Source organism: Giraffa tippelskirchi, chromosome 9 (assembly GCF_054371585.1).
Source record: "Giraffa tippelskirchi isolate mGirTip1 chromosome 9, T2T-mGirTip1v1.2.pri, whole genome shotgun sequence".
In the NCBI taxonomy this organism is placed as follows: Eukaryota; Metazoa; Chordata; class Mammalia; order Artiodactyla; family Giraffidae; genus Giraffa; species Giraffa tippelskirchi.
In genome coordinates this window covers 108,100,735-108,125,289 of record NC_137283.1, presented here as the reverse complement: position 1 = coordinate 108,125,289, position 24,555 = coordinate 108,100,735, and the positions used below count along the sequence as shown (strand labels likewise).

At 35.6% G+C, this 24,555-nt stretch overlaps 1 protein-coding gene across 11 annotated transcripts in view; it reads right to left on the bottom strand.

The window, feature by feature from the left end:
- Window positions 1-12,047: 12,047 nt before the first annotated feature.
- The window catches only part of SESN1 (sestrin 1), a 108,492-nt gene continuing 95,984 nt past the window's right edge, over window positions 12,048-24,555 (bottom strand). For all 11 annotated transcript variants that reach the window (XM_081526769.1, XM_081526767.1, XM_081526761.1 and 8 more), the window contains 6 exons: window positions 22,447-22,689; window positions 20,300-20,447; window positions 17,700-17,812; window positions 15,417-15,607; window positions 13,884-14,028; window positions 12,048-13,220 (listed from right to left, as the gene is read on the bottom strand). In XM_081526769.1, coding sequence (XP_081382895.1) covers window positions 13,134-13,220; window positions 13,884-14,028; window positions 15,417-15,607; window positions 17,700-17,812; window positions 20,300-20,447; window positions 22,447-22,689 — 927 coding nt within the window. In that variant the 3' untranslated portion in view covers window positions 12,048-13,133. The remainder of the gene's footprint in view (window positions 13,221-13,883; window positions 14,029-15,416; window positions 15,608-17,699; window positions 17,813-20,299; window positions 20,448-22,446; window positions 22,690-24,555) is intronic.

Sequence of the window (24,555 nt, the reverse complement as noted above, 5' to 3'; positions counted from 1 at the left end):
AACCCGTGTCCCCTGCATTGGGAGTGTGGAGTCCTAACCACTGGACCACCTGGGAAGTCCCTGGAAACACTTTTTAAAAGTCTGATAGGCTAATCTCTCAAAAACATTTGAAAATCTAAGTATTTTTACCCATAGCAGGCTATATGTTCTACTTTCAGTGAAAAAGATAAAACTCTTTTCCCCCTAAAAGAGCCCCCTCAGTATTTATAATTAATATAGTAACTCATAGTAGAATACCATTATATTTGTTATCCATATTAAACTCCTCTCCCTCAGACTCATGTGCAAGCTGGACCATGTAGAACTATTTCAGTTCATTTCAGTTGCTCAGTTGTGTCCGACTCTTTGTGACCCCATGGACTGCAGCACGCCAGGCTTCCCTGTCCATCATCAACTCCCAGAGCTTGCTCAAACTTATATCCATCGAGTTGGTGACGCCATCCAACCATCTCATCCTCTGTCGTCCCTGTCTCCTCCTGCCTTCAGTCTTTCCCAGCATCAGGGTCTTTTCCAATGAATCAGTTCTTTGCATCAGGTGGCCAAAGTATTGGAGTTTCAGTTTCGGCATCAGTCCTTCCAATGAATATTCAGGACTGATTTCCTTTAGGATTGACTGGTTTGATCTCCTTGTAGTCCAGGGGACTCTCAAGAGTCTTCTCCAACACCAAAAACCATAGCTTTGACTAGACAAACCTTTGTTGGCAGAGTAATGTCTCTGCTTTTTAATATGCTGGTCATAATTTTTCTTCCAAGGAGCAAGCACCTTTTAATTTCATGGCTGCAGTCACCATCTGCAGTGATTTTGGAGCCCAAGAAAATAAAGTCTCTCACTGTTTCCATTGTTTCCCCATCTATTTGCCATGAAGTGATGGGACTGGATGCCATGATCTTAGTTTTCTGAATGTTGAGTTTTAAGCCTACTTTTTCACTCTCCTCTTGAGTTCTTCTTTGCTTTCTGCCATAAGGGTGGTGTCATCTGCATATCTGAGGTTATTGATATTTCTCAATATCTTGATTGAGATCTTGATTCAATCTTGATTCCAGCTTGTGCTTCATCCAGCTCACATTTCGCATGATGTACTCTGCATAGAAGTTAGATAAGAAGGGTGACACTATACACCCTTCATGTATTCCTTTCCTGATTTGGAACCAGTTTGTTGTTCCATGTCCAGTTCTAACTGTTGCTTCTTGACCTGCCTACAGATTTCTCAGGAGGCAGGTCAGGTGGTCTGGTATTCCCATCTCTTGAAGAATTTTTAAAGTTAGTTGTGATCCACACAGTCAAAGGCTTTGGTGTAATCAAAAAATCAGTAGTAGATGTTTTCCTGGAACTCTCTTGCTTTTTTGATGATCCAGCGGATTTTGGCAATTTGATCTCTGGTTCCTCTGCCTATCTGCCTACCTTATTATTGGAACTATCTGCCTACTTTAAAAATTACAGTGAGAAAATTTACCATCTTAACCATTTTTAAATGTTTCAGTGGTGTTAAACTTACTCACATTTGTCTGCAAAGTTCTTCCTTTGCAGAACTTTTTCATCTTGCAAAACTGAAACTCTGTACCCATTAAACAACTCCTTCTTTCCTCTTCTTTCCAGCGTCTAGCAACCACCATCCTATTTTGTTTCCATGAATTTGATTTGATTAGTTTAGATCCCTCATACGGCATTCATTTTGTGACTGGTTTATTTTGCTTTGCATAGTATCTTCAAAGTTCATCAATGTTGTGGTGTGTGATGGGATTTTTAAGGCTCAATTATATTTTCTTGTATGTTTATGTCATATTTTTTCATTCGTTAACTCACCAGGACATTTGGGTTGCTTCTATCTCATGGCTATTGTGAATAATGCTACTGTGAACATGGGTGTATAAATACCTCTTCAAGATCCTACTTTCAGTTCCTTTTGATGTATATGCAGAAATGGAATTACTGGATGATATAGTAGTTCTACTGTTATTTTTTTGAGGAATGTCTGTATTGATTTCTGTAGAGGCTACATCTTTTCACATCACCAACTGTGTACAAGGGTTCCCATTCTTTACATCTTCTCCAGCACTTGTTATTTTCTGTTGTTGTTGTTTTGATAGTAGCGATCCTAATGGTTGTGAAATGGTATTTCATGGTGGTTTTGATTTGCATTTCTCTAATAAGTAATGATATTGAGTATCTTTACATGCTTATTGGCCATTTATATATCATCTTTGGAGAAATGCCTATTCAAGTTGTTTGCCATTTCAGATTTTTATTTTTTAAAATAATTTTTTAAAATTTATTAAAAAATTTTTTTTGAAATGTAGTTGATTTATAATGTTAGTTTCAGGTGTGTAGCAAAGTGATTCAGATACACACAGACACATTTTTTATATGCATTTCTGTTATAGGTTTTATAAGATATTGAGTATAGTTCCCTATGCTATACAGTAGGTCTTTGTTGATTATCTGTTGGGGTGACCAAAAGGTTCATTTGGGTTTCTCCATAAGATGCTATGGAAGAATCTGAAGGAACCTTTTGGCCAACCCAATATTTTATGTATAGTAGTGTGTATATGTTAATCCAAAACTCCTAATTTACCCCTCTTCCATCCCATTTTCCCCTTTGGCAACCATAAGTTTGCTTTCCATATCTGTGACTCTATCTGTTTGTAAATAAGTTCATTTGTATGCTTTTATTTTAGGTTCTTTCCACATATAATAAGCGATATCATTATCTTTCTTTGTCTGACTTACTTCACTTAGTATGATAATCTCTAGATCCATCCATGTTGCTGCAAATGGCATTCTTTCTTTTTTTTTTTTTTTATGATTTGGTAATATCCCATTGTGTATATATTACCACATCTTTTTTATCCATTCATCTGTCAGTGAACACTTAGGTTGATTCCATGTCTTCGCTATTTTAAGTAGTGCTGCTATGAACATTGGGGTGCGTGTATCTTTTAAAATTATAGCTTTCTCTGAACATGTGACCAGGAGTGGGATTGCTGGATCATATGGTAATTCTATTTTTTGTTTTTTAAGGTACATTCATATTGTTCTCCATAGTGGCTGCACCAATTAACATTCCCACCAACAGTGTGGGAGGGCTCCCTTTTCTCCACATAGTCTCCATTTACCATTTGATCACTTTTTGATGATGGCCATTCTGATTGGAGTGAGGTGATACCTCACTGTAGTTCTGATTTCAGCTGCTCTAATAATTAGTGATATTGAGCATCTTTTCATGCCAGTTGGCCATCTGTGTATCTTCTTTGGAGAAGTGTCCATTAAGGGCTTCTAAATAGATTGAGCTGTTTATTTATTTTAATTAATTTTTTTATTGAAGGATAATTGCTTTACAGAATTTTGCTGTTTTCTGTCAAACCTTAACATGAATCAACCATAGGTTTACATATATCCCCTCCCTTTTGAAACTCCCTCCCATCTCCCTCCCCATCCCGCCCCTCTAGGTTGATACAGAGCGCTGTTTGAGTTTCCTGAGCCATTAAGCTGTATGAGTTGTTTGTATATTTTGGAAATTAATCTCTTGTTGTCACATTATTTGCAAATATTTTTTCCCATTCCATAGGTTGACTTTTTGTTTTGTTTATAATTTCCTTTGCTCTGCAAAAGTTTTTAAATTTAACTAGTTCCCATTTATTTATTTCCATTACTGTAGGAGAGGGATTAAAAAATATTGCTGCAAGTTTCCTCTAGGAGTTTTATAGTATCTGGTCTTACATTTAGGTCTGACCTTATGTCTTCAATCCACTTTGAGTTTATTTTTGTCTATGGTGTTAAAAAATGTTTTAAATTCTTTTTTTTTTTTTTTTTACATGTAGCTGTCCAGTTTTCACAGCAGCACTTGTCAAAGAGACTGTCTCTTCTCCATTGTATATTCTTGCTTCCTTTGTTGTATGTTAATTGACTACAGATGTTAGCATTTATTTCTGGGCTTTCTATTCTGTTCCACTGATCTATGTGTCTGTTTTTGTGCCAGTACCATACTGCTTTGATTAATGTAGCTTTGTAATATAGTTTAAAGTCAGAGAGTGTGATTACTCCAGCTCCATTTTTTCTTTCCCAGGATTGCTTGGTTATTGGAGTCTTTTGTGTTTCCACAGAAATTTTAAAATTTTTGTTCTAGTTCTGTGAAAAATGCTGTTGGTAATTTGAAAGGGATTGCATTGAATCTATAGATTGTCTTGGTTAGTATGGTCAGTCTATAACATTGATTCTTCCAACCCAAGAATATGGTATATCTGTCTATCTGTGTCATCTTCAACTTCTTTCATTAGCATCTTACTGTTTATGGAGTACAGGTCTTGTATTGGGTTTGCCAAAAAGCTCATTTGGGTTTTTCCATAAGAGGTTACAGAGAAATCAAAAGCTTTACAGACAAGCAAAAGCTTAAAGAATTCAGCATGACCAAACCAGCTTTATGACAAATTCTAAAGGAACTTCTTTAAATAGAAGAGGCTACATCAAGGGACCTCCCTGGTGATCCAGTGGCTAAGACTCTGCACTCCCAATGCAGGGGACCTGGGTTCAATCCCTGGTCAGGGAACTAGATCCCACATGCTGAAACTTAAGAGTTCACATGCTGCAATTAAAAGATTCTCTAGGCTGCAATTGAAGATCCTGCATGGTGCAACTAAGACTCAGTGCAGCCAAATAATTTTTTTTTTTTAAGACCACATCTAAAATCAAGAAAATTATGAAACAGAAAAGTTCACAAGTAGAGGCAGACAATACAGTAAAGGTAGAAAGTCAACAGACAAAGAAGTTAAGGAAACAGTTCCATATACTATCACATCAGAAAGAATAATTAAGAATAAACCTATCTAAGGAGGTAAAAGACCTATATTCTGAAAACTCTAAGATATCTATTTTTTAATCAAGCTATTTTTTTTTGTGGTAGTCATTGATTTAAAGGAGTTATTTATATATTTTGGATTAAGACTTTATCAGATACATGATTAACAAATATTTTGTCCCATTTTGTAGGTTACTTTTTTTTTTTTTTTTACTGTTGATCATGCCGTTTGGGTTTCCCTGATAGCTCAGTTAGTAAACAATCAGCCTGCAGTGCAGGGGACCTGGTTGGATTCCTGGGTCAGGAAGATCCCCTGGAGAAGGGATAGGCTACCTACTCCAGCATTCTTGGGCTTCCCTTGTGACTCAGCTGGTAAAGAATCCGCCTGCAATGCAGGAGACCTGGGTTCGGTCCCCAGTTTGGGAAGATCCCATGGAGAAGGGAAAGGCTACCCACTCCAGTATTCTGGCCTGGAGAATCTCATGGACTCTATAGTCCATGGGGTGGCAAAGAGTTGGACATGACTGAGTGACTTTCACTTTCATGCCGTTTGATGCACAGAAGTAAGTTTGATGTAGTTCTATTTGTCTGTTTTTTCTTTTGCCTTTTGGTATTATGTCCAGTAAATCATTGCCAAATCCAGTGTCCTGAAGCTATGCTGCCTGTCTTTTCTTCTAGGAGCTTTAATAGTTTTAGTTCTTACACTTAGGTCTTTAACCCATTTTAGTTAATTTTTGTGTATGTTTGTAAAATAAAGGTCTAACTTCATTCTTCTGCATGTGAATATCTAGTTTTCCCAGACAGTTCTTTTCTCATCGAATAGTCCTGGCATCCTTGTTGAAGATCATGAAGGCTTATTTCTGGGTTTATGTCTATGCAAGTACCGTACTGTTTTGATAATGTAGCTTTGGAAAATGTTTTCAAATTAGGACATTGTGAGACTTACAACTCTGTTCTTTTTCAGGATTGTCTTGGCTATGTAGAGTCTTTTGAGACCCCATGTGAATTTTTGGATGGATTTTTCTATTTCTGCAGGAGAAAAAGGCATTGAATTTGTAGATTGCTTTAGGTAGTATTGACATCTTAACAATATGAAGTATTCCAGTCTATGAACACAGAATGTCTTTCATTTGTTTGTGTCTTCTTTATTTCCTTATAATTATGTTTTGTAGTTTTCATTGTCAAGTCTTTCAACTCCTTTGGTTAAATTTATTTCTAAGTATTTTATTCTTTTTGATGCTATTGTAAATGGAGCTGTTGCCTTAGTTTTCTTATTTGATTGCTATTAGTATATACAAATGCAACTGATTTTTCTGTGTTGACTTTTATAGTTCCAGCAGGTTTTTTTGCTTTTGTTTTTTGGTGTGGAATCTTCAGGGTTTTCTAATATAAGATCATGTTATTTGCATACAGATATATAATTTTACATTTCCTTTCTATTTTGAGCAATTTTTTTTCTTGCCTAATTGCTTAGATAGGACTTCTGGTATACTATGAGTGGTGAAAGTTGATATTTTTCTCTTGTTCCTGATCTTAGAGGAAACAGTTTATCTTTCAGAGTATGATATTAGCTATGTGCCTTTTACATATGGCCTTTATTACACTGAGATGGTTTCCTTCTACTTCTGGTTTGTTGAGTATTTTTTTTTTTTTAATCATGAAAAGAGTACTGAATTATGCCAAATAATTCTTCTACATCAACTGATATGATCGTGTGTTTGTTTTCTCACCCATCATTCTGTTAGTGTGGTATATTACACTGATCAATTTTTATACACTGAATATATATACTTGCATTTCAGGAATATATCCCTCTTCATTTTTTTAAAAAAGTATTTTATTGATTTATTTATTTTACTTTTGGCTGCACTGGGTCTTAGCTGCAGCATGCGGGCTTAGTTGCCCTGCAGCATGTGGGATCTTAGTTCTCCAACCAGGGATGGAACCCACATCCCCTGCACTGGAAGGCAGATTATTAACCACTGAACTGCCAGAGAAGTCCCCCACTTCATTTTTTAAATGTGCTGTTGAGTTTTCTTTACTAGAATTAAGGATTTTTGCAACAATATTCATCGTAGATATTGGTCTGTAGTTTTCTTGCGGTTGCTTTGGCTTTGGTATCAGGATAATGCTGACCTCATAGAATGAGTTTAGAAACATTCCCTTGTCTTCAATTTTTTGGATGAGTTTGGTGTTGACTTTTCTTTAAATGTTTGGTATAATTCAGTGAAACCATTTAGTCCTGGGCTTGTTGAGTTTTTAATTACTGATTCCAGTCTCCTTACTAGTTACAGTTCTTTTCAGATTTTCTATTCATGATTCATTTTTGGTAGGCTGTGTGTTTCTAAGTTATCCAATTTGTCAATGTACAGTGTATAGTATTCTCTATCCTTTTTTTTAATATTGGTTGGGAATGTCTCATTTTTCATTTCTTTTTTTTTTTCTTAATGCAGTCAAAGGTTTGTCAATTTTGTTGATCTTTTCAAACAACTTTAATTTTGTATTTTTTCTATTGTGTTTTTTATTTATCTCTGCTTTGATCTTTCTTTCTGCTAGCTCTGGGTTTGGACTGTTCTGTCTAGTTCCTTGACAAATGAAGTTACAGTGATTTGAGATTGTTTTTGCTTTTATAGTCTAAGAGTTTATGGCTGTAAACTTCCCTTTTAGCATAGCATCTGTAAATATTGGCGTGCTGTGTTTTTACCTCAAGATATTTTCTGAGTCCATTTGTAATTTCTTCTTTGCAGTGGCCTTTTAAGAGTATGCTGTTTAATTTCTACATACTTGTGGACTCTCCAGGTTTTCTTTCTGCAATTGATTGTTAGGTTCATTCCATTATGATCAGAAAAGATACTTTGTGTGATTTCAATCTTTTAAAATTTGTTAAGGCTTGTTTTGTGGCTTAATATGTGGCAATCCTGGAGAATGTTCCATATGCCCTTGAGAAGACTATATCCTACTGTTGGAATTTTCTGTTTACGTCTAATAGATACAACTAGTCTGTAGTGTTCAAGTCTTCTTTTTCCTTGTTTATCTTATGTTGGCTCTATTCATTTTTGGATGTGAGTTATTTTTAAAAATATTTGGGTGCGTTGGGTCTTAGTTGCAGCATGCAGGATCTTTGTTGTGTCATGTGGGCTCTCTAGTTGTGGTGCATGGGCTCCTGAGTGCGTGGGTTCGGTAGCTGCAGCATGCAGCCTTAGTTGCTCCATGGCATGTGTGATCTTAGTGCCCCAGTTCAGTTCAGTTCAGTCGCTTGGTCGTGTCCGACTCTTTGCGACCCCATGAATCGCAGCACACCAGGCCTCCCTGTCCATCACCAATTCCCAGAGTCTACCCAAACCCACATCCATCGAGTTGTTGATGCCATCCAGCCATCTCATCCTCTGTCGTCCCCTTCTCCTCCTGCCCCCAATCCTTCCCAGCATTAAGGTCTTTTCCATGAGTCAACTCTTCGCATGAGGTGGCCAAAGTATTGGAGTTTCAGCTTCAACATCAGTCCTTCCAGTGAACACCCAGGACTGATCTCCTTTAGGATGGACTGGTTGGATCTTCTTGTGATCTTAGTGCCCCAACCAAGGATCAAACCTGTGTTTTCTGCATTGCAAGGAGTACTCTTAACCACTGGACCACCAGGGAAGTTCCTGGAAGTGGATATTGAATCTCTTACTACTATTGTGTTGCTGTATATTTCCTGGGCTTCCCTGGTGGCTCAGTGGTAAAGAATCTGCCTGCCAATGCATGAGATGTGGGTTTGATTCTTCGGTTAGGAAGATCCCCTGGAAAAGGACATGCCAACCCACTCCAGTATTCTTGCCTGGGAAATCCCATGGGCAGAGGAGCCTGGCAGGCTACAATTCATGGGGTCACAAAGAGTCAGACACGACCTAGCTACTAAACAACAACAAATCTGTTTCTTTCCAGGTCTATCAACATTTGTGTGACATGTTTAGGAGTGTTAGTATTTGATGCCTATATATTTAATAACTGTTTTATCTTCCTGGTGAATTGACCATTTTCTCTGATATTCATATAGCCACTTCTGCTCTTTTGGTTACCATTTGCATGGAATGTCTTTTTCTATCCTTTCACACTCAGCCTGTATGTGTTCTTAGATCTAAAGTTAGTTTCTTATAGACAGCATATAGTTGGATCCTCTTTTTTATTTTAACCATTCAGCCAATCTGAGTCTTTTGATTGGGAGATTCAATCCATTTATTACATTTGATATAATTAACAGGGAAGGACTTATTATTGCTGTTTTGTTTTCTGCAAGATTTGTAGCTTTTTTGTACCTCAGTCCCCCTCTTCCTCCTTTGTGTTTCATTGACTTTTTTGGAGTTACATGCTTTGATTTCCTTCTCATTTCTTTTTGTGTAAATTCTGAAGAGATTTTCTCTGTGGTTACCATGGGGATTATGTTTTAAAATGTTAAAGTTATGTTTATTTTGATAAGAAGTTGATTTGCATACAAAGCTCCATTCCTTTACAGCTCTGCACACTTCCTACTTTAGGTCCCCACAAGTCCCTTAGGCTCTCTTCACTTTTCATTTTTATCCCTGACTTGATAATATCAAATAACCTCTGAGGTTATTATTGATAATATCAATAACTCTCCAACGTCTTTCTTCCCTCTGATCAAATTGCTTGTTGTAGTCAATTTTTTCCTTATTCAGTTATTGTATTTTTCAGCTCCAGAATCTGATTCTTTTTACTCTCTTTGGTGATATTCTCATTTTGTTCATGCATCAGTTTCCTGATATGTCAGTCTTGTTCTCTCTTTCTCTTTAGTACACTGAGCATCTTTAAGACAATTGTTTAAAATCTTTTTTTTTTAAAGGTTTTATTGAATTTATTACAATACTGCTTCTGTTTTATGTTTTGGGAGAGGGTCTTGGCCCCGAGGTAGGTGGAATCTTAGCTCCCTGACCAGGGATTGAACATGCACCCTCTGCACTGGAAGGCAACTTCTTAACTATTAGACTGCCAGGGAAGTTCCTAAAATTCTTTGTGGGGTAATTCAAAGTCCTACATTGCTTTAGGGTTGGTTTCTGGGGATTTGTGTTTTAGATTTTGCCACATTCTTCTGCATAGATTTTGCCACATTCTCCTGCACGCACGCACGCACGCATGCACACACGCACACACACACCTTGCAAAGTTTGTTGTGATTTGGGCATTTGAAAAATAGCTACCATTTCCAGGGATGCATCTTCTTTGGACAAGTGTGTATGTTTTTATCCCAGGATATAATATCTGCTGTTAGCTGTCTTAATTTCCCTAAGAGGCTTGCCTCTTTCTTCTCAGGAGCTTCCTGTTCCAATTTCTGTTTTATTCCTATCTGTATTCTTTTGGATCCCCTGCACCTGCCTACATAACTGTAGATTCCCTGCTGTTCTAATGCACCTCTGTGCTCACTTCTGTGTTCAGTGATCTACAACCAGCATCCAAACCATTCTACCTCTCCTACTAGCGCTCCAAGTCAGATGAGATAGAATCCAGACCCTCAAACACAGAAGTTCACTGTTTTTCTTTCGGTCCTGAGGGAGAAGCTGGGAATTAGGAGTTTCCTCTCAATTGCTGTCATGCTGTACACCAGGTTAGGACAAGCAAAATGCCCCCAATTTACCTACACCTTTTGGTGCAGCCTCCTCATGGTTTGTGTATGCCTGAGCTGTAGCTTCCCAAGTGGTTTCTAGAGTCCTCACAAAGATATTTGGTCCTTACATTGTTGTTAGCTCAGTGTCTCCATTGGGAATAAGGACCTGGTACATCGTAAGTAATGTCACTCCCCATCTACCTGCTTTTGCTTTCCTTTGATATTCACTAGCCACAAATATGTAACAAAATTTCAAAGTATCTTAATGAGTGAAAAGTGCCTGGAAAACATTCTTATCCAACAAGTTTTATTTACTTATCTACCAATGGTCTGTTATCAAAGTAATTTGAAATAGGTAAACTGTTAAAAATTCATTTAAAAGCCAAGATTTTATTCCTCTAAGTTAAAAATATCATCAATATTTTTATGGAGTTAAATAACTGTGGTAAATATGTTTCGAATTTAATCTCATTCTTAAAGAGATACTGAATTAAGTGTTGCCTAATAAAAAAGTTCCCTAATTTTTACTAAAAAAGTGATCTAAAAAATTGAATCTTGGAAACCTCAACCAGAAATCTAGTCATGGTTATTTAAGAAAAAAAATTCCTCTTGTGGGGAAAAGTTTTGATATCCCATATTCTATTTTACCACCTTCAATTATTTTGGAAACTATTAGTTTCAAAGATAAGTAGCAATATTAAAAAAAACCCTGTATGTTTAGTTTTGAGAAAACATTAACAGGAAACACCTGTTAAATTGGAGGTGTTGAAACATCAACTTTGTATCACAGGCATGCCTTTATTACTTTAGGTACAAGCATACTTTCTTACTCATTAAAATTTTCATTTCATCTCATGATTTCTAAGTGGAATAAGATAATAAACTCAGTTTTTCTTGATCATCCTACTACTGATTAGAACTTCTATTAGAAATGTTGTGTTTTTAAGAGGAAGTGCCAAGAACAAAGAGCAGAAGCAGAATGAGTAAAAATTTATCCAGTGCAAACTTACTTGTTGGATTCACCTGTATTGCTATGATGAAATAACCCAGCAGCAGACAGAAAAGGGTAGAGGCATGATGCAAATTCAACAGGTAAGACCATTTGTATATTATTGTAAGCTAACTAGAAATGGGCTGATATATTTCTTTATAAAATATATTGAAGGCATTTTCTATCTAAGATGACAGTACTATCTTCTCACTAGGGTATGTAGCCATGAAGATAGCTATATCACCTCCATTCAAAATTATGCCTCCCAACTCCCACCCCACACTATAATTTTATAGGCACTATCTTGTTACTCATGAAAACATTTACTGAGCTCAGTTATCACAAAAGCTTTGATTAAATTTAAAACTAATTGTTTGACACTGTCATTTTTTGTTCTGTAGTGACTCCCTACTTTAGCCTGTTTCTCACAATTCTTAATAATTGATCTCTAAAACATCTCAATTCAAAATGGGCAAGGCATGGGACTGTATCAGTTATTTCCAAGATAAAACTTTTCTTTGTAGTTCTCAAAATGACTGCAAGAGTTTGCCATTATAAATAATAGTCTTACCTGACTACAGAATTATCTAAGTGTGATGGCTAATGAAAATCAATAGAAACAGAGAATAGTTACTGATAAGTCATGACTTTTTGAGACAGCAAATAAAATTGGAGAAAAATTATTCTTTATTGAAAAATACTAATAATACTGACAGACTTCAAAAGCAATTCACGCTTCCAGAGTACAAAGTACTTAATACATTTTTCAAGCCTGTTTGCATTTCAAAGTTAGCATTTTTGTAAATCAAATTTGATAACCTGACTAAAAATATTTTCCAGCTTTATTATTTAAGGAGCTGCACAATCTTTGAAGGGGGGACCATGAGGTGGGCAGGAGCAGAGGGGCAGAATGCACCTGGGACTGCGCAGCAGCTACACAGTATTTCCCATAACTTCGGTGCTGGAAACAAAAACACTACACAAGACAGCTGCCCTCCAGTGTCACAGAACCTTGGGAAACAGCATATCAAAAGGTAGCCAGCTTTTTCTTATAATTTATACATTTTTCATGTAAGATTGCTTTTTGAAGAAGTCTTTAAGAATGCCACTGTAATTTAATATCATCCAATAAGTGAATTAAAAGCTATATGAAAAAAATGAGCTGTTTCCATCAGAATGGTCTTTGCCGAGCTGTGAGTAATTTTAGATGCAAAAAAATTAACACCTATGTAAGTTTAATTTGAAACCACACAAATGTTATGTATGTATGTAGGCTCAGATAGTAGCAGTGTTCACCTTATTACTAATAGCTTAACCAGAACAGCCATTCTATTCATTCCACCAGCAGGAATAGCAGCACCAATATCTAAAATTCTTTATGTATAAAAGCTTACATCATTATCAAAGTCCCAGTCTTTGCATGCTCCAATTTTTATTTTTTTAACATAAAAGCAACAGGATTTGGAGAGATACTATTTGCTGTATTAAAACAGTTATACAGCATCTTGTACTGTCAAAAAGCAAAATACTGTGAACAGCAGCCCTCCTTCACAGCTCTAAACTTGAAGCTGCCAGCCACTCACTGCTTATGCCAGCAGTGGCGTTTCCACAGTAAAATAGCAGAAACTAAAGGAATCATGGCACAATGGATTTTGAATTCTTTTATCTACCATTGGTCCTGGGGCTGAGTACCTTCCCCTCATAGACTGTATCTGCTGATCATTCCATCATCTTTAATGGAGGAAAGGCATCAGGTCATATAGCGGGTAATGGCTCTCAGAGCATAAAGGAGTTCTGCTTGCATCCTAGCTTCTATAAGAAGCAGATTAACATGAACCTGAATATAAAACACAACATTATTTAAGATATGGTTATAAGCTTTTACAATCAGTTTCAATGCATTTAATAAACACCAAATATAAGTAATGTTTTATGTGTACCACTGAATAGCTTAACACAAGTCTTGGGTTTGTTGAACAGAATATCAATTTCTCAAAACAAAAGCCATCTGATCTTTCTTGGAAATTTGTTTTGAGCTTATATTTGATCACATCTCTTTTTGAAGGTTTGTTAGAATAATAAACTTTCCCGCCAAATCATCATTCAATAATATCTGTAAAGACAGTTCAAGGATTCTCTTCTTTCTCCTAAGCCTGCACTTTGAAAATAGGCCAGCAGATCTGTTCTCCCTGTCATTCTTCTTTTATGTTAAACCAACCTTTTTGGCATTGGGAGCCGATTTCTGCATGATTCAAGCTCGTTACATTTAATCTAATGCCATGCTGATCTGACAGCAGGTACCAGTCCCTGGCCTGCAAGTTGGGGACCCCTGCTTTAAACCATAATGAGGTTCCCTTCCAAGGCATATCTAAGACAGGTGTTGTGGAATGTTCTTCTCTGGGTCAGTAGAGGTGATGGAAAGGGCTGGAGACCCATTAGATTAGGTGAAGGAGAATAAGAACCACTGCTAAGTTACAGAGTAAACACAACAGGTACATACCTTCTCAGAGTGCTTGAACTGCCTCCAGAAGCTATCATACATTCTTTTGGTAACCTTTTCAGGAGTGCAAACAACAGTTTTGATATAAACTTTAAAGCTACGATCCAATAGCTGGTTAATTTCACCATAGTCATAGTCATCATATCTGTTAAAAGACAATATGAGAATTACTATATTTTTTGATGTTTAGTCTGTTTTCTTATAGAAGTACAGACATCAATAGTAAATGTTATATTCTTTTCTCCTCCTTATATAGGCAGTTGTCCCCTAAAATAAGAGCTTTATAATGTTTAATTGGGGGTGGATGAATGAGTGTAAAGGAATAAGAAATAGAGAAGTCAGGGAGATGAACAAAAAATGTGCTAGTGCCGAAGTATCAGTATATATTTACAATCATGAATAAGCAACCACACTGAGGAACAAAGTTTGGAAACAGTTTGAGTATTGATGATATTAATAAATTAACAAATTAGACAATAATAATGATATATCCCATGATATATAAATTAGCAACCACACTAAGAAATTTTGGAAACAGTTTGAGTACTGATGATATTAAGAAATTAACAAATTAGGCAATAATATTGATATATCCCATGATATATAAATTAAGAAATTAACAAATTAGACAATAGTATTGATATATCCTATGATATATAAATTATAATCTACTTGTATGAATAAATATTTTCTCATGTTTGCAGGAGTTCTTGAGGTCAGATGAGAAAAAAAGAGTAGAAATGTCTCAGAGGAAAGAATTGGTCTCTCAGATGGCCTCACAGTGTCTACACTTAGGCCATTCTGCTTTAGGCCAGGATGGTCACAGGCAGCAGCATCTGCTCTGCCCCACTGGAGAGTACTTTCTACAACATCCAAGGATCTTCAGTCTCCTATTTGGTTTTTAGTGGAAAAGGGAGAAGACTCTTGTAAAGTTGGTCCTATATAACCATTCGGGAGTCTAAAGTCAATAGTCTGGCTACTGAAAAAATGAATAACCAAGAGAAAGTCTGACTTTACAGCTAAAATAATCATAAAGGACCACAGTGTGGGTGTTTGTGTATGTTAGAAGGTGGTGTACAGTGTGTATAAATAGCATAATACTGATAAAGTTTAGCATAATACTGATAAAGTTTTGCATTTTATGAAGTATCATGGAGGTAGGTACTCTTTAGAAGGGCACTCTAAGAGTGCTAAGTTCCATGAAGGCAGAAGTACAAGTGTGTCAGGAGATAAAAATGATACAAACACATAAATGTTCAGAGACAAACTTTGCCTCTTCCTCCATGCTCCTGGACAACCTTGCTTGTCGTTTAACTCTTGTTCCTAACTCTCCCTCCTGTCTAGCTAGGCGAGAAGAAACACAGTAGGCTGCAAAAAGTCAAGTTTCTGAAGCATAAAAAGCATAAAAATAAGGTCTTAGGAAGGGGATGGTTCTGAGTATATTAACATGTATATCTGCATATGTGTTTCAAGCACCTGAATGATTTCCCTACAAGAAAATAACTCTTCATAAACATAAGAAAACAGACAAACCTGATTCCAAACATGCAGTGAATATAGTTCCAAATAGCCCGTCTGAGCATTGAGGTATCAACATCTTTGTGCATTGCCATTGTATTATACGTAAGATTGTAAGCAATGTGAAATTTTTCATCAATCAACTGTCCTACATCTGGATAAAGACGATTTACCAAAGAATAACCATGGTCTTCCCAACAATAGTCCTAAATACAGAGAACAGAACCAACGTGAATAATTAAAATGTGGTCAAATATAGTTCTATGTCTATTGCTCTGTGGTGCAGTGAGACTACTGGCAGTTGAAATCCACTCCCTTTCTAGAACATCCCTAGCTTTCTGTTTCATTTGCATTCCAGTTTGATGTTTTCAATTTCTATACTGCAACATGCAAAAGTTAAATTTTGCAACTCACCAAGTTTAAAAACCAGTGGAATCTCTTTGCCTTATACACACATCACCCGGATTCTGCTTTCTCTCACTGTTTGTTTCCCCTGTCAGCCTCCAGAGATGACTCATCTTGGGAGGCCACTCTCCTTTTATATTGCTGCAGGCATTCAAATGTCTTCAAATTGTGTAAATTTTTAATTCAACACATCCATCACTTATTCTTTTTCCTCCTAACCCCCCTTCCTCTTAGCTCTGTTAAGTCTTCTAATTAGTTTTCCTACGTTAAATCTGTTTCCTTTTTTCTATCTCAAACAAAACTTAATAAGCCTCTACTTCTACAAATATGCTCTCATATTTGTTTTCCTAAAACACCTCTTTGATATTATGCCATCACTGTGGTCAAAACCTACAAGTCTGATCAATTTTAAAGTAACTTCCAACTAATCAGAAAAATTCTTTGCTTGAAGCTTTCAGCAGCCCAGCCAGTTTATGATACCTTCCCTCACTCTGTCCTTCAACCTAGGCTCAATTATTGCCTACAGTCTTCTCTGCTTACAATGCTCATGCTTTTAAACTATTCAAATCCGTCAAATCCTAATCTGCCTCCAAAAAAATTTTCTAGTCCACATGATCTCTCCAATTTTAATTTATTATATTTCATGACACAACTTCACTACGAAGTAACATAGTCTTTATTTCTTCCTGTGCCTAATTTGCCTCCTTAAACAATGTCAGTTCCTTGAGCCAAGAAAAAAAAATCTCATAGTTCCCAAATATTTTCATAATTCTGCTAAAAGTTATTACTTAATACTAGCCCTTCACAATAATTGGGAAAGTTAGAACTATCAACTCATAACAGACTGTTTAAGAAATACATTTTAAATGCACTATGTGTCTACTGATGGATTGGAAGCAGTCTTAGAAAACTACAGCATAGAACAGATAAATATTTTGTTTCCTAATTGATAATCCTCAACTTTTATTCTGGAACTAGAAGATACAGCAATTGTTGTTCCTGCAATATATTTGCAAAGCACTTAGCTTCCTGCCAAAGCAAAAAGAGAGAAGGAGCCTGGTATCCTGGAGGATGACAAGGTCCCTAAGTTTCCATGGACTCAATATACACAGAATTGCACTGGGAATTTTTACTGTGTATTTAAAAGTCAATGATTATGGAACTAAACAAACTGGGTCTACCAACAATGATTTGACTCCCTACCTCACTGAAACTTTATTCTAAGAGATGGGCATTATTTAATTTTGGAATAAGATATATTTATATAAAAATCCTCTTCAAGATTTAAATTTGAAACTCTCAAAAATTCTCATTGCCTCAAATGACATTCAGTTCATATTTTACCAGGGAATTAGGTTATTGTAATCACCATGACTTATTTTATATATTTATAAGAACTCACCCAAATTAAAAGAAAACAAATTTGCTGTCCCTAAAAGTTCTAATTTAAGCACGTTTCACTCTGATTTTCTCATCCTCTTTCCTTCTACCCATACACACATAATGCCTGAAATGTTGTGAGGACATTTCTCTTGTCATAGAAATGGCCTCACTTTAACACTGATGCTCTGTTAAACAATGCTATAAATGCTAGCTAGGTTCAAACACCACTATTTACTGTTTAGTTATATTATGAACTTTGAGTTTTAGTATACCATCTGGGAACCTATTATTGTAATTTTGTTTTATGGGTGAATGTGTTTTGAATTCTGAGCAACTGATTTATGAACTTGAACAATATAATACATATATCTAAGGGACTGCATGTACATAGAAAAGTAAGTTATTTCTCTCTGCAATGCTTTCTGTTCTCAAATCCAGATGGTTCTTTCTAATTTTAAGTCAGATTGAGATATTTCTAACCAGTCATGTACATACAAGTTGTGATTTTACCTGGACTCGAAATGTTGGGACGTGCATTCCATGTCTAGAGAAGTCCTTATAGCCATAACTAGTATCCTCAAAGTGCCGTGATACATCTCTTGCTGGTGTAACTTCATCATCATCTGAAATAGTTTTTTAAAAAAGCTACTGAAAGCTTTTCAAAAACAGGATGCTAGTTAAAATTCATTTTACCTATAACAAGTAAAAATAGGATAACCCTTTTTCTGATACTTAGTAACCAATATCAACTAAAATAATGTCTTAAAACTTTAAAGAAATTGCTTAATAGTAAATGGAATATAAATATAAAAATAAAAAATATACTCATGGTTGCATTTACTGTGCTTTTCATTTCTCTCTTTCATAGATCCTCTCTTCCTCTGTGTTCCCTCTCTAGTTTATAGATGTTAGGTTCTACTTAAAACTATGTACTCCAAGTATGAATACCCTTTTGAAATTATCTTTATGGTACTAACAAATCAGCTGTATTCTAAACTTTAGCACTTGGACTATTTTTAGTTGAATATTAATGTCATACAATATGTAAAATGATCTCTTTAACAGCTTCCCTGATGCCTCAGATGGTAAAGAATCTGCTGGCAATGCAGGAGGACCTGGGTTTGATCCCTGGGTCAGGAAGGTCCCTTGGAGAAGGGAATGGCTACCCACTCCAGTATTCTTGCTTAGAAAATTCCATGAACAGAGGAGCCTGGTGGGCTATAGTATTCTTGCTTAGGAAATTCCATGAACAGAGGAGCCTGGTGGGCTATAGTATTCTTGCTTAGGAAATTCCATGAACAGAGGAGCCTGGTGGGCTATAGTCTGTGGGGTCTCAAAGAGTCAGACACAAATGAGCAACTAACACTAACAGTTCAAAGGTCTTAGAAACAATTCTGAAATGAATACAGGAAAGAGACTCACTACTCTAAGCCTTTTTAGATTATTTTCATGTTTAGGAGTTGATGAGATTATGGTTTCAAGTAAATAGAATCAATGACTTCTCCTCAGGCTAACATCAAACCTCCATTTCTACAAATTTGATTTTTTCTTTGCTATTAAGAAACTTGGTTTTAATATGTACTCTGTCCCACTGTATAATTGTCAAAATATATTGACACTATAACTTTTTTCCTTTAAATTACCTAGCTTACATATTAAATCCTATAGGTTACATTTGATAAAGGCCTAACAAAGGGTTTAAGCTGTTATCTAATAACAAAGGGTTTAAGTTGTTATCTAATAAGTAGCTCCTTTTCACAAATTATAGAATTTTAAAGCTGGAAGTACTATTAGGCCTTTATGAATGCAACTTCCTCATTTTAAAGAAAAAAAAAAGGAACACTCAATGCTAAATGACTTACATTCATAAAATTTATTAGCAGTGATTTTAGAACCTAAATCAAATATCCTTGCTCTTAGTCTATTTTCACTTTAACTTTCTTTTCTGGAAGTAGGACTACCTATGCAATAGCCTTTCTAAAGGGAAGACATATTCGAATTAAACTTAAAAGTTTTGCACAGCAAAGGAAACCATAAACTAAACAAAAAGACACCCTACAGAATGAGAGAAAATATTTGCAAACGAAGCAACTGACAAGGGATTAATCTCCAAAACATACAAACAGCTTGTGCAGCTCAATATTAAAAAACCAAACAATCCAATCAAAAAAAAAAAAAATTGGGCAGAAGAGCTAAACAAACATTTCCCCAAAGAAGACATATAGATGGCCAATAGGCACATGAAAAGATATTCAATATCGCTAATTATTAGAGAAATGCAAATCAAAACAACAGTGAGGTTATCACTTCACATCAGTTAGAATGGCCATCATCAAAAAATCTACAAACAATAAATGCTACAAAACTGTTGTTGGGAATGTAAATTCATGCAGTCACTCTAGATAACAGTACGTAGGTTCCTTAAAAAACTAAAAATAGAGCTACCATCTGATCCAGCAATCCCACTCCTGGGTATATGTCCAGAGAAAACCGTAAGTCAAAAAGATACACACACCCCTGTGTTTACAGCAGCACTATTTATAACAGCCAAGACATGGAAGCAGCCTAGATGTCCACTGACAGCAGTAATAAAGACGGGGTACATGTATCAATGGACTATTATTCAGCCATAAAAAAGAGTGAAATAATGCCATTTGCCACAACATGAATGGACCTGGAGATTACCATATTATGTAAAGTTAGAAAGAAAAAGGCAAATATCATACAATACAGCTTATATGTGGAGTTGTAGAAAACCTGTGGTTACCAAGGGTTTGGGATGCAGCTGAGGTTAGGGGGGAGGGGGAGGGGGAGGGATAAATTGGGAGACTGGGATTGACATATACACACTACTATATATAAAACAGATAACTAATAAGGACCTACTGTATAGCACATGGAATTCTACTCAAAACTCTGTATTGACCTGTATGAGAAAGGAATCTAAAAGTGGATATATGTATAACAGATTCATTTTGCTGTACACTTGAAACTAACACAACATTGTAAATTAACTGTATTCCAATAAGAAAAACTTATTTAAATTGTCTTTAAAAATTGGGCTCTTTTTTAAAAATAATAAACGCTGACTATTCAATGGTTGCTTTTACCTGAAGAGAAGACAAACATGCTCTCTCTTTTTTCTATTTCAAAACGTGAAGCCATCTCTTCCTGACTTGCCTCCTCTTCTTCTCGACATTCCTGTAACTGCTTCATCTTTTCCATGAGGGCTTCAACCTCAAAGAAGGAATCACTTACCTGAAACAAAAGTGCAGTTAAGGTTGTTACATATGTCAAACATGGAATGAATTTTATTAAGTCTATCTCATAAGAATTTGCATCTTAATACAATATAAGAAAAATAGATCTTATAACTTAAATGCACATGCATGAATCAAAAACAATTATTTTGGCCTATCATATATACAGATACATAAATTTTAAAATTTAAAACAATAGAAAAATTTTAAGAACACATTCTAATGTTTAAATTTTTATTTCAAAAGTTAGTAATATTATTAGTCATTAAATTTTAAAAATTAAAATTTAACACTACCTCTCAGTTTAAAACAGAACTGAGTTACACCTTTACTTGCTCAGTGAAACAAATAAGGTATACAAAATATAAAGTGGTTTTATATCAACATTGTACACTGGGCATATTGTCAATAAACAGGCATACCTCAGATATATTGTGGGTTCAGTTCCAAAGCATTAGAATAAAGAGAGTATAACAACAAAGCAAGTCAAGAATTTTTTTGGTTTTCCAATGCATATAAAAAGTTGTATTTATACTATACAGCAGTCTATTAAGTGTGCAGTAGTATTATGTCTAAAAAACAATGTACATACCTTAAAAAATTCATTACTAAAAATACTTAACACCTGGGAATAGAGAGCTTATCTACTAGAGAAGTTTTTTTAAAAATTGTATTATTTCACTATTATTTCATTTAATTGAGGGATAACTAGGAACAGTACTTCTTTTGCCTCATACTAAATCAAAGGTGGGGAAAGAATCCAATTCTCAGCATCCTAGCAACTGATGTACTCACCCTTAGTCCATCTTATAACCTTTAAACTTTGATAAATAATCAGTAGCCATATGCGGGCCTCTCACATGAACCCAGATAGCTCAAAAGAGGGTGAAACTGATGGTCTTGGGCCTTATCAGCACAGCACAGCACAGCCATCAACCTTGGGAAAATGATTTTCCTTCCTGTGCTAATCTCACCATATGTAAATGCTACCTCTTATTTAGTACCTGATAAATGCTAAGTACTGTACTGGGCCTTTTACCTCTCTAGAGACATTTAACTTAAACTTTGCAATAACCTTGTGTTTGATCTTTATTTAGAAATGAAAGAATGGGGGGTCAGGGAGGGTAGATAACTTGCCAACAGTCAAATAATATGTTAACAGTCAAGTATTTGTTAAAGTCAAACATATAAATTCAACCTGTCCAAACCTGTCTTAAAGGAATAATAAAACTGAGAAAATCTGTGTGAAGTATTGAGAAGGCTGTAATGTTGTTTCTACTTGGAAATATAAACCCTTGCTGTTTTACTACAGCTAAAGAATGCAGAGGGAATTTTGACACATCATATATAGGAGTTAAAACTTGCTTACAGAAAATTCAACTCATTGTGATCTGTTTCCAAGATTAACAAAGCTGAGAAAATATAATGCCAGAGAAGAGAAGGAATAGAGGTAAAAGCATTTTAATAAATTTACATTCACTTCTATATATATTTGTGAGAAGTTAAAACATGAAGAAAGTATTTTAAAAGTAGAAATTCCAGATCAAAGCTGATTAACTCTTCTAAAAGATAACAATTGAGATGACAGCCTGTTTCTTTTGTGCAAAAGGGAAGAATGGGATGTGATCAGCAGCAGGCAGTTTGTATCATGAAGTTCCTCTTTCCTCAGTCTTCCCTCCTCTCACATTCAGTAGCCATTCAATACTAGCTCGCTCTGGCACATCCTGGTGGCTTCCAATCCTGAAGTTATTCGAATGTAGTCTCCTGGAGGGTCTTACAATTATGTATAAGCCATATAATTTTGTATATGTCCCTTAGCATCAGACACTATAGTGCTCAGCTTTTGGAGGCAGTCAAATACTTGCTGAATGAATAGATCGGGGGCCTAATACCTTTTTGGACTTAACAGGGTAAATTTTCCTAAAAGCCAAGTAAAAAAATAATACAACAGCAATTACTGTGATTAGTCTTACGACAATCCTGTAACAAATACTTACCGAAACATTTCCTGCTGAGTTGACCTGCATCTCATCCACACTGTGATTGCCGTTTGTAATGTCACAGATGCAGTAGTTACTAACAGAAGGAGGTCTGAATGTGTGGCCACCATCACAATGAATTTCTGGACTGATTCCACAGCCAAATGTGAACGAGGCAAGAGAATGATAGTGTGTGAGTAGAACTACTGCATGTACCAGTTCTGCAAGGGACCAGCTATGCTCTTCAGCTTTTAAAAGTCCCTTGGGGAAAAAAATGAGAATATATTTTTATACTGGGGTATGGTGTTGGTGAAAGAATATAGTTCATCTTGGTATTTAATCTATTGAAAACAGGATTAGTTACTGTATAAAACTTAGGATAAAATGACAATTTGAGGCATGTAGAACTCAGAATTTGCTAATTTTTGTGAATATGTATTCAAAAATTGAGCTTAACATAATCTGATAATGACTAATTCATTATTATTTTGATTATCTGAAATCTTGATTTAAAAATGCAGTAGAATACCTTTTGTTTAAGGCAGTTGCTGTGTTTCAGACAATGGATTATGAATGCATTAACTATTTTGTTAGTGTGAAGTCTCAAACCAAATGTAATAAATTTGAGTTTAAAGTAGAAGCTACTGTGGAAGATATGTCTGTTTTTCTTTAATATCAGGCTTCCTCAAGGAATTTTTAAGATAGTGGTTTGAACAACTTGACTCTGAATATGTCTAAATCATCAAATTATATTTATTTTAAAAATTATGCTCAAGGTAAAGTCTACAATTCTTAAAAGTCTTACAAATCTGTTTCCATTCTGCTTCATTACCTATTTTATAGTATTGTATAATTTTATATTACTAGACAATATAACAGACATTGCATTAATCATATTCAAATCTTATATCTCCTTGAAAATAAGATGCTTAAATTATATAAAAGTATCTAAAATACTCTAGGGAATTCCCTGGCAGTTCAGTGGTTAGGACTCTGCACTTCCACTGCAGGGGGTACAGGTCTGATCCTTGGTTGGGGAGCTAAGATCCCACAAGCCTCGTGGCATGGCCAATAAATTATTAAAAAAAAAAAAGAAAATTTTAAAAATTTCTACTGCATGGCAGATTCTTTTAGAGAAAGTCAATCTACTTTTATTCTATAATCTTTATTATCAGAACAGTAAAGAATCTGCCTGGAATAGAGGAGACCTCGGTTCGATCCCTGATTTAGGAAGATCCCTGGGAGAAGGGAATGGCTACCCACTCTATAGTTTTCTTGCCTGGAGAATTCCATGGACAAAGGACCTGGTGGGCTCGAGTCCATGGTGTCACAAAGAGTCGGACATGAATGAGCGTTTAACACTTTCAATAAATAGAACCAGAAGAAACTAGTTTCAGATGGTATTTTGCAAAGATATACAAGATGCCACTTTACATCTATCAGAATGGCTAAAATCTGAACACTGATAACAGCAAATGCTGACAAGTATGTGAAGCAACAGCAATGCTCATCCATTGCTGGTGGGAACACAAACTGGTACAGCGACCTCAGAAGACAGTTTCACAGTTTCTTACAAAACTAAACACAGGCTTACCATACAATCCAGCAATCCCAGTTATTTACCCAACTGAGTTGAAAACTAATGTCCATCAAAAAACCTTCATGTGAATGTTTGTAGAAGTTTTATTCATAATTGCCAAAAACTGGGAGTAACCAAGATGTCCTTCAATAGGTGAATGGACAAACTGTGGTACATCCACACGTTGGGGTATTTTTCAGCAATAAAAAGAAATGAGCCATCAAGTCATGGAGGAACCTTAAAAGAAGCTAGTGTGTAAAGGTTATATACTGTATGACTCCAACTATATGACATTCTGGAAAAGGCAAAACTATAAAGACAATAAAAGGAGTAGTAGTTTCAGGGGGAAGGGAGAGAGATGAATAGGGGGAGTATAGGAGATTTTTAGGGAAGTGAAACTATTCTGTATGACACCATAATGGTGGATAACATGACATCATGCATTTGTCAAAACCCATAGAACTGTACAACACAAACAGTGAACCCCAAAGTAAACTACAGACATTATTAATTCATCAATTGAAGCAAATGTACTATGCTAATACTAG